Here is a 10,446-nt window from a genome sequence, read left to right as displayed (position 1 = left end):
AGGGACTGTGCAGGCGGCCAGTGAGAGGTTAAAGATGGTCATAAAAACCTCTGCCAGCTGGTCTGCACAGCCCCTCAGTACCCTCCCCTGGACGCCATCGGGACCAGCAGTCTTCAACGGGTTCACACCTGGGAGCAACCTCCTGACCTCCTCTGTGCTCACAGTCAGGGCCAGGTTGTCAGCGGGTGGCAGCATGGGGGCACCATCTTCCTCGCTTACTTCAAACCCAGCAAAGAACTGATTTAGCTCCTCTGCGAGGCTTGTGCTGGTGTTGGTGGTGGCAGCAGTGGAAGTGTTCATGTTAACGAGGTCATGGATGCCCTGCCAAACACGTCGGGGATTCCCCTCCGTGAAGCGTCCCTCGGTCTGCTTGGCGTACGCTGTCATTTTATGCTTGATGCCTCTTTTCAGTTTGGATCTGGCTGAGCTGCACAGTTCCATGTTCCCGTACCTGAAAGCAGAGTCCCGATCCCTCAGCAGCTGTTTGACCTCACTGTTCATCCACTGTTTTTTATTTTAATCATGTCTGACCTTCTTCTCCACTGTGACATTATCCATGCTCGTTTTAATATAAAACACAACAGTGGACATATAGTCCGTGAGGTCCTCCTGTGCAAAGATGCCCCAGTTGGTGGTGTGGAAGCAGTCCCGGAGCTGTGGGATGGCATCTTCAGACCAAATCCGAACGGGTCTCACCTCAGGCAAAGTTCTTTGTATAAGAGGTCTGTAATCTGGGGTGAGAAACAGGGACAGATGGTCCAATTGTCCGAGGTGAGGGAGGGGGGAGACTTTATATGCATCCTTGTTGTTGCTGTAGACTTTGTCCAGCACGTTATGACCTCTCGTTGCACATGTAACATGCTGGTAAAATTTAGGGAGCACAGATCTTAAGTCAACGTGGTTAAAGTCTCCAGTCACAATGAAAATGCCATCCGGGTGGGCAGACTGTTGTTTGTTAACAGCTGCTAGCAGAGTCTTTAATGCTATGCTAGCATTAGCACTCGGTGGTACGTGCACAGCCGTTACCATGACAACCATGTGCTCTCGGGCCAAATAAAACAGACAGCATCTGAGTGTAATAAACTCCAAATCAGGGGAACAGTGTGTTTCAGTCACTGTTGCGTTTGTACACCACCTGTTGTTGGAGAAGATGACCAGTCCTCTTCCTCTGCTTTTCCCCGAGTCACTCGTCCGGTCGGCTACCCCCGGGTGAAGCCAGGTCTCCGTCACAACGACGATGCAGCTATCCCGCACAGTTTTCTGTGTCCCTATGGTGACCGATAGCTCATCAAACTTGTTGTTCAGTGACCTGGCGTTCGTGAGGAAGATGCTGGGTAACGCTGGTCTGTGCAGGTCCTTCTGTAACCTAGCATGGACGCTGGCTCGGCAGCCCCTCTTCCTGCACCATCGCTGGCTAATGCTGTAATTAAAGATGCCCCTTTTGTGTTTTTCTTGTTTTGCAGATTATCTGTAGTACCTCGTTGTTCCACCAGGTGAAGCCTTTTACTGTTTAATGGTGTAGAGACCAGAGGAGGCGTTTACTGGAACTACGGGCAGTTTAAGTTTGCAAGCAGAGAGCATTGTGGGGGCTAAGCTTGCAAGTGGCACCATGACAAAGACATATGGGAAGCTTAGTGACGTCTGGCCACGACAAACCAGGATTGACCAGGACGGAGTTCCTAAATTTCTTCAATATCTTGTGTTTATTGACCAAAACAGCAATCCCAGATCAGGACTAGTGTGCTCAATTTGTGTTATTAATCAACCAGTTTCTGTTTATTTCATATTTGGCCCCCTGCAGTAACATATGACACCCAACAACAGCCTCCTAAATGTTCTACAGTCTTTTCACTGTCAGTAGTTTTGATTGCAGTTTATTATTTTATATCACAATAAGTTACCTGGCAACAGTCTCAAAGGTCAGCCAATCATAAAGACACTAAAAGCAAAACTAAACTCTGTCCTCAATAATCTGTTTAACATTTAACTTATTAACCCTAATGCGCAATCATTTGTTAATCAGAAATCCAGTCAACACTTCCTTTGTAGTTTCCACTCTCATTAGCACTGAAGGCTGCAGACTTTTTTCCCCCACCCTGTGGCTTTTGTTGTGACTTTGTCTTCCACTAAAAAGTATTTTTTAAAAAACCACAACAGAATGTGTGAGGAAACATACTGTGAGTATATTGAAGGTTTTTTAGGTCAACATCATTTACGATCCAGATTTCATCTAGGAGACGCTGATAAGAGCCATAATGGTGTCAATGGTTTACAGACTTATTAAACTCAGAGCAGCAGTCAGTTGATATGAGCGAGACACCGAGCAACAGGTACGTCCACTTCTGAATTTAATTTAGCTATTTTTCATTGTTCATCTCACTTCTATTTAATGTATATATATACATATATATCATCCTTTAGGAGAACACCTCGTCTTAATTTAGACCAGTAAGGAGACCAGTACGTTTATTGTAACGTCTCAGTAGTGAAGTAGTCTCCATGCATCGAACACAAGAAGCAACTGAAGAGTAATTTCTACTGAAGCTTTGAATTTCTTCGCTGTGTGAGGAGCAGCCTGTTAGTTTCACACCAACATGTAGCGTATTCAGAACCTTTACTGTTTTACATGATTGCAGATATGGGTTTTGCATGACACTGTGTTCTTTTGTGGCTAAAATGTTGAACAATGCTGCCAGCGTCATCATTTTTTAGATCAACTCATGAACAGTGTTTACCACAAAAAACCATAATATTGACTGTGTTGACAAAAGCAAAAGTACAGCATTATTTTTAGTGCAGATGTGCTTGAATAGCTACAGAACACTTTATAAGTGAAGTATATCTTAACATGGGAGAACTAGTTGACAGAGAAGATAAGAAAAGCACATTTTCATCTTGAAGTCTGAGCAGGAATTAGTAGATCTTTGACTGGACCACTGATCTCATCTAAACACCAGTTAAAACTGTCTTGTTGTCATGGTTTCCACTGTGTTCATGGTTTCTGTATATTCTCAGAGCTGCAGGATGTTTCATCAGAAGACTGGATTGTTGCTTCAATCTATCATCACTGCTCTGCTCTTCTGTCTTCTCCAGATGCACTGTTGCAGAGGTAACTTCCACACAAGTACTGTTGTTTTTAAAAATCTATTTATTCTTTAGATAGAGACAAACAGGATAAAATCAACATTAAAAGTGAAAAAAGTTATTTGTCAGCTTTGTTTCCCACAAATTACAATCTATACAACTAGACTGTATTTTAGTGATAGAAACCAAAAATATGTTTCTAACGTGTTGATTTCTGATGAAAAGTTGGGACTGACTCACTTATGGAGCCTCAAGTGGACATTTAAGGAACTGCACTTCAATGTTGGTTTTATTTTTCAGCCTCAGAAGTTTGCTGCTTGGTTTATGTGCATTAATGAGGATGAAGGTTGTAGAATGTGGATGAAGATCCAAACTCACCACAGAGAAAACTCTACATGCATTTATGTTTTACTCCAGACCTGGAGGTCGTGTCAGGGTTCAGCTCCTTCTGGTTGTTACTCAGAAACTAATACAAATCTTTTTTTTCCAGGTCAGTCTCAGGTAATCGGTCCATCTCAGCCAATAGTGGCAACACTTGGTGATTCCATCATTTTGCCAAGTTATCTGGAACCTGCATACAACGCTATGAAGGTGACGGTGGAGTGGACCAGACCAGACCTGGACCCCAGATTTATTTTTGTGTCACGTATCGGTCAGGAACTCGAAGAATTGAAAAATCCTGCCTACAAAGGGAGAACATCAATGTTCACTGATGAACTGAAGCACGGAAACATTTCACTGAAACTCTCCAAAGTGAAACAGGCTGACGCAGGGAGATACAGATGCTTCATTCCTGAGCGAGATGAAGACACGTTCATGGAGCTTGTTGTCGGTAAGTAGATCTAGTGGTTAGTGAATGTGTGCATAGTTTTCACACAGCGTTCAAACTCTGACATCAGGTTGTGAATATTTAGACAATAAATGTCTTCTCAGTTGGTTCATATAGTACATGACTGTTTAAGCAGCAAAGATTATGACTAGAAAGCTGAAAATTAGTTTTCACAAGAAATCATTTTGAACAGTAATGTTACCTCATGTATCTGTAAGGAGAGATTCTCACTTATTGATCCAGCAGTTCAGAATGCATTCATTGGTGTAGTTATTAGGGATGGAGCACATTAATAAACTTTGCTCTGAAGACACCAGAGTCAGGCAAAATGTCATTTCTCAGAACTTATTAGAAGTTTTCTCTTGTTTGTTTGGTTTGGGACGACAAAGAAAAGGTGATGTGTGAAGCAGAACTCCTCCTGTAGCTCCATGCACATGATAAGGTTTAATTCTGAGTGTTTCAGATTCAGTGTATCACGGTGCTTTAAGGTTTATCACCAATTTTAGGTCTTTTACTCATTGTTTGTTGTACTCTCGTGTTGGATGGTCAGATTTGACCACACGAAGGAAAAAACACTGACATATGTTAATTTATAAATGTATTTTAGGCTTGCTTCCTCATTACTTACAGGTTTTCATTTGTACAAAAGCTCCAAGTGGTTACAGTCTGTGGTCTCAGGATCTGTTGCTACTGTCTGTTCCTAAGGCTGGAACTGAACGAGGAAAGAAAGCTTTAAATCCGCTGCTCCCTCGACCTGGAACACTTTACAAAAAGACCTGAAACTTTAAGAGCTGGTCTCTTTAAACACTTTTAAAGTGTTGATAAATGATTTGGAGGCAAAACATCCGTCTGTAGATGTTTTGATAGATAATTATTTTGCTAGTTATGTTTCTGGTCTCTGCTGATATGTTGATTTCTCATCTTCATAATGTAATCTCACCGTGTATTATGAGTAATGGTGTCTGTGTTGATGCTGTTGTGAGCTTGTCTGTCTGTCAATTCTGCTGCTGCTGCCTGTCTCTGGCCAGGACACTCTTGAAAAAGGGGTTTTTACTCTCAGTGAGCCTCTTCCTGGTTAAATACAGATTAAATTAAAAAAATTAAAAAAATCATTGTCCACAATGTATTTGAACTTCTAAAAGTAGCAACCAAACGCTGTGTACCAATGCAGGAACTTATGAGGTCTATGAACAGCCTGAACTTTTGTGTGTGTTCCTACCACCCCAGTACAACTAGAAAACCATTTATTCTGGTGGAAAGCTGACGAATGAGATACTTAAAGGACCAAAACCAGTTTAGGAGCCAACAGAGTCTGATGGTCAAATGTTTACAAGTAAAAAACTGATCTGCTGCTTGAAAGTTCAGACTAACGACACTGAATGATTATAAAGAGGCCTGCATGACTTTATTTTGAAGACATTGGATTCTTTACCAGATGTAATTATGGACTCTACATGATTCATTTGGTGACTGACTCCTGTTTTAAATTCTTCTTCAGTTTCAGGTTCTGTTTCTGCACCTGTCATCACTTTAGCAGGAACTGATGGAAAAGGAGGAGTTGTGCTGCAGTGTGAGTCTGCAGGCTGGTATCCAGAACCTGAGCTGTTGTGGCTGGACGGTGAGGGAAAGNATGTGGATGAAGATCCAAAATAACCACAGAGAAAACTCTACATGCATTTATGTTTCACTCCAGACCTGGAGGTCGTGTCAGGGTTCAGCTCCTTCTGGTTGTTCCTCAGAAACTTATACAACTCTTTTCTTTCCAGGTCAGTCTCAGGTAATCGGTCCATCTCAGCCAATAGTGGCAACACTTGGTGATTCCATCATTTTGCCAAGTTATCTGAAACCTGTATACGATGCTACGACGTTGACGGTGGAGTGGGCCAGACCTGACCTGGACCCCAGATTTGTCTACGTGTCACGTGGTAGTCTGGAACTCGAACAACTGAAAAATGCTGCCTACAAAGGGAGAACATCAATGTTCACTGATGAACTGAAGCACGGAAACATTTCACTGAAACTCTCCAAAGTGAAACAGGCTGACGCAGGGAGATACAGATGCTTCATTCCTGAGCTAGAGAAAGACACGTTCATGGATCTTGTTGTCGGTAAGTAGATCTAGTGGTTAGTGAATGTGTGCATAGTTTTCATACAGCGTTCAAACTCTGACATCAGGTTGTGAATGTTTAGACAATAAATGTCTTCTCAGTTGGTTCATATAGTGCATGACTGTTTAAGCAGCAAAGATTATGACCAGTAATGTTACCTCATGTGTGAAAAGGGTTCAAATCAACTTTGCTGCTGATTGAATATCAAGCTGTTTTTATGACTTCATTTTTTAGTCACAGACCATCGATTCTGTCAACCTGAATGCCCACTTCATAGTTATGTTTAACTTTAAACATTGCTGACTTGCTGACATTTAGTTTGTTCTACTGAGTCTATAAAATGTCTTTTTAAGGAGAGATTCTCACTTATTGATCCAGCAGTTCAGAATGCATTCATTGGTGTATTTATTAGGGATGATGGACATGAATAAACTTTGCTCTGAAGACACCAGAGTCAGGCAAAATGTCATTTATTATTCTTGGTCCTAAACAGAATTAGAAGTTTTCTCTTGTTTGTTTGGTTTGGGACGACAAAGAAAAGGTGATGTGTGAAGCAGAGCTCCTCCTGTAGCTCCATGCACATTATAAAGTTCATTCATTGTCCACAATGTGTTTGAACTTTCAGATTTACAACAGCAACCGAAAGCTGTGGACCGATGCAGGAACTTGTGGGGTCTATGAATGGCCTGAACTTTTGTGTGTGTTGCTACCAGTTGAACCAGAAAGCCATTTACTGGATAGAAAAAAAAGCAACAACTCTAGGGAAGGTATTTCTGAACTACACTCACCGGCCACTTTATTAGGTACACCTTGCTAGTGCCGGGTTGGACCCCCTTTTGCCTTCAGGACTGCCTTAATCCTTTGATTCAACAAGGTCCTGGAAACATTCCTCAGAGATGTTGCTCCATACTGACATGATAGCAACACGCCGTTGCTGCAGATTTGTCGGCTGCACATCCATGATGTGAATCTCCCGTTCCACCACATCCCAAAGGTTCTATTGGATTGAGATCTTTTGACTGTGGAGGCTGTTGGAGTCCAGTGAACTCATTGTCATGTTCAAGAAACCAGTCTGAGATGATTCATGCTTAATGACATGGCGCGTTATCCTGCTGGAAGTAGCATCAGAAGATGGGTCCACTGTGGTCATAAAGGGATGGATGTGGTCAGCAACAATACTCAGGCAGGCTGTGGCGCTGACACGATGCTCAATTGGTACTAAGGGGCCCAAAGTGTGCCAAGAAACTATCCCCCCACACCATTACACCACCACCAGCAGCCTGAACCGCTGATACAAGGCAGGATGGATCCATGCTTTCATGTTGTTGACGCCAAATTCTGACCCGACCATCCGAATGTCGCAGCAGAAATGGAGACTCATCAGACCAGGCAACGTTTTTCTAATCTTCTGTTGTCCAGTCTTGGTGAGCCTGTGTGAACTGTAGCCTCAGTTTCCTGTTCTTAGCTGACAGGAGAGGCATCCGGTGTGGTCTACTGCTGCTGTAGCCCATCCGCCTCAAGGTTCAGAGATGCTATTCTGCATACCTCTTGACCGTGTCTACATGCCTAAATGCATTGAGTTGCTGCCATGTGACTGGCTGATTAGAAATTTGCATTAACGACCACTTGGACAGGTGTACCTAATAAAGTGGCCAGAGAGGTACCCTGTAAAGCTACTGATTGGATCTTGTCACCAAACGGTTAAACTTCATCTCTCCAATATCGCCATCAACAATTTAAAATTAACCTCCATTGTTCTGTTTCCTTCATAGAACTGGAGTGAAGTCCAGCAGCTAAGACTTGTTTTGCTGAACTCAGAGTAAACGTTGTGATCAAAGCTGTTGGATCCTACAGCACAATGGAAACAGAAAGTCTGAGAAGGATGATTAAGGAGCTGTTCCTCTAAACATTTGTTCCACTTCATCAACTTCCTGTAGTGGAAAGCTGCCTAATGAGATAATTAAAGGACCAAAACCAGTTTAGGAGTCAACAGAGTCTGATGGTCAAATGTTTACAAGTAAAAAACTGATCTGCTGCTTGAAAGTTCAGACTAACGACACTGAATGATTATAAAGAGGCCTGCATGACTTTATTTTGAAGACGTTGGATTCTTGACCAGATGTAATTATGGACTCTACATGATTCATTTGGTGACTGACTCCTGTTTTAAATGTGTTTCTTCTTTATTTTCAGGTTCTGTTTCTGCACCTGTCACCACTTTAGCAGGGGTTGATGGAAAAGGAGGAGTTGTGCTGCAGTGTGAGTCTGCAGGCTGGTATCCAGAGCCTGAGCTGTTGTGGCTGGACGGTGAGGGAAAGCTCCTCTCTGCTGGACCTCCAGAGACAGTCAGAGGTCCTGATGACCTCTATACTGTCAGCAGCAGAGTGATTGTGGAGAAGAGACACAGCAACACCTTCACCTGCAGAGTCCAGCAGAACAACATCAACCAGACCAGAGAGACAATGATTCATGTTCCAGGTAGTTTGTGTTCAACTGGACACAATCCACGGTTCAGTTTATAATAAATGACACATTATTCCATGTTTTATCATTTCAGATGACGTCTTTACGGTCCAGTCCATTTACATCTTGACCACCATCGGTTTGGCTGTTGGTCTGGTTGTTTCTATCGTCCTGTTGGTTCTAGCAGTTGTTCTTTTTGTTCGCAGAAGAAGACAAAACAGTGAGTCACACATTATTATATAATTCTTGACCTTTACAACATATTTCATTGTATTAGACACAATGTTGTTAAAAAGTATTTGATCCCTTCTCAAATTCTGTTTTTTTTTTTTTTTTTTAAATTGCCCCTTAAATGTTTAAGACCATAACACAAATTTAAATATTAGTAACAAAATAATTCATTATCCATTCCATTATCTACACACTGCTTAATCCTCACGAGGGTCGCGGGGGGGCTGGAGTCTATCCCAGCTGACTCAGGGTGAAGGCAGGTTCACCTGGACAGGTAACCAGTCTATCACAGGGCTACACTTAGAGACAGACAACCAAGCACACTCACATTCACACCTACGGACAATTTAGAATCACCAATTAACCTCAGCATGTTTCTGGACTGTGGGGGGAAGCCGGAGAACCCGGAGAGAACCCACGCTGCACGGCGAGAACATGGAGACTCCACGCAGGAAGATATCCGGTGCCCCCACCGGGGCGCGAACCGGCGACCTTCTTGCTGCGAGGCAACAGTGCTAACCACAGAGCCACCTTGCAGCCCCAAAATAATTCAATATTTGCAATTTTAAATGAGATACAAAATGCTCATCTTGTGTAAAAACTACAATTCCCTGTCGCAGTGTTATGTAGTAGGTAAGGCCGGAAAGTCCAATACTGACTCTGTATTTCAGACATATTGTACAGTAGAACTGTCAATTACTTACTAATTACATCATCTGTGGTGAGAAAAAGTAAATATGTGAGTTTGATTAAGATATTCTAGCCATAGCATTTTGTAAATTACAGCTTCCGCAGGACGTGTCAGATTCAATCACTGCATGTTTTCAGAGAAGCAGGACAAAATGTGTTAAAGCTGAAGTCCAATGAACGAAAAGGTTAAAATGTACAAATACATCATTTTGTACGCTGTTCCAAAACACCAGAACAGGTTCCTCCTCCACGTTCTCATGTCGTCAATTACCAACGTTTAGGGAGATCCAGAACATTCAATGAGAGCAACTTGGAAGTCAATTAATGAGGAGTAGGGGGACCCAACGTGTGAATATGTGACGCAGAGGGACCCTGACCAAGCCTCCATATGTGACGAGTAAGGAGTGAGAACATAATGTTCAGGTTCTCTATTCAGACATGTGCTTTTATTACCTGACAGTTTTGGCGAAAACTCTCGCCTTCTTAAGAGGTGACACTGACAGCGAGTGACGTGTCAGCCGGCAGATTTTGACAGCCGGCACCTGCGGCACGCCCAGCAGAGCTGCCAGATCCGCCGGGCAAGTCACCGTCACCCGCTGTCAGTGTCATCTCTGAAGAAGGCGAGAGTTTTCGCCGAAACTGTCAGGTAATAAAAGCACACTCTACATGTCTGAATAGAGAACCTGAACATTATATTATCAGTAAGAAGACATGATGAACATTTTTGAACTATTACAAGGAGTGAGAACGTGTTGCCAGAACTGCTCAATCAAGAAATCACTTCAATAGAACCTGTCTGACAAAATGAAGTCGGCCAAAAGATCTCAAAAAGGGAAAGGGTCACAAAGCCATTTCAAAAGCTTTAGGACTCCAGCAAACCATCCTGAGAGCCATCATCCACACATGGAGAACACATGGAACAGTGGTGGACCTTCCCAGGAGGCCGGCCGACCAGAATGACCCCAAGAGCACAGCGACGACTCATCCAGGAGGTCACAGAGGAACCAGGACAACATCTAAAGACTTGCAGACCTCCCGGGC

At 42.9% G+C, this 10,446-nt stretch overlaps 1 protein-coding gene across 1 annotated transcript in view; it reads left to right on the top strand.

Annotated features, from left to right (window-relative positions):
* Positions 1–10,446, top strand: part of LOC103375568 (butyrophilin-like protein 2) — a gene marked incomplete at its 3' end in the record, with an annotated part of 22,683 nt that overhangs the window by 8,757 nt on the left and 3,480 nt on the right. The window contains exons 3-7 of the mRNA XM_008305879.1: positions 5,412–5,545; positions 5,680–5,690; positions 5,843–6,021; positions 8,215–8,499; positions 9,931–10,051. Coding sequence (XP_008304101.1) covers positions 5,412–5,545; positions 5,680–5,690; positions 5,843–6,021; positions 8,215–8,499; positions 9,931–10,051 — 730 coding nt within the window. The remainder of the gene's footprint in view (positions 1–5,411; positions 5,546–5,679; positions 5,691–5,842; positions 6,022–8,214; positions 8,500–9,930; positions 10,052–10,446) is intronic.

The sequence above is a fragment of the Stegastes partitus genome, unplaced genomic scaffold (assembly GCF_000690725.1).
Source record: "Stegastes partitus isolate 25-593 unplaced genomic scaffold, Stegastes_partitus-1.0.2 Scaffold2671, whole genome shotgun sequence".
Taxonomy (NCBI): domain Eukaryota; kingdom Metazoa; phylum Chordata; class Actinopteri; family Pomacentridae; genus Stegastes; species Stegastes partitus.
The sequence above is the reverse complement of the archived record's forward strand: the minus strand, read 5'-3'. Positions and strand labels throughout refer to the sequence as shown.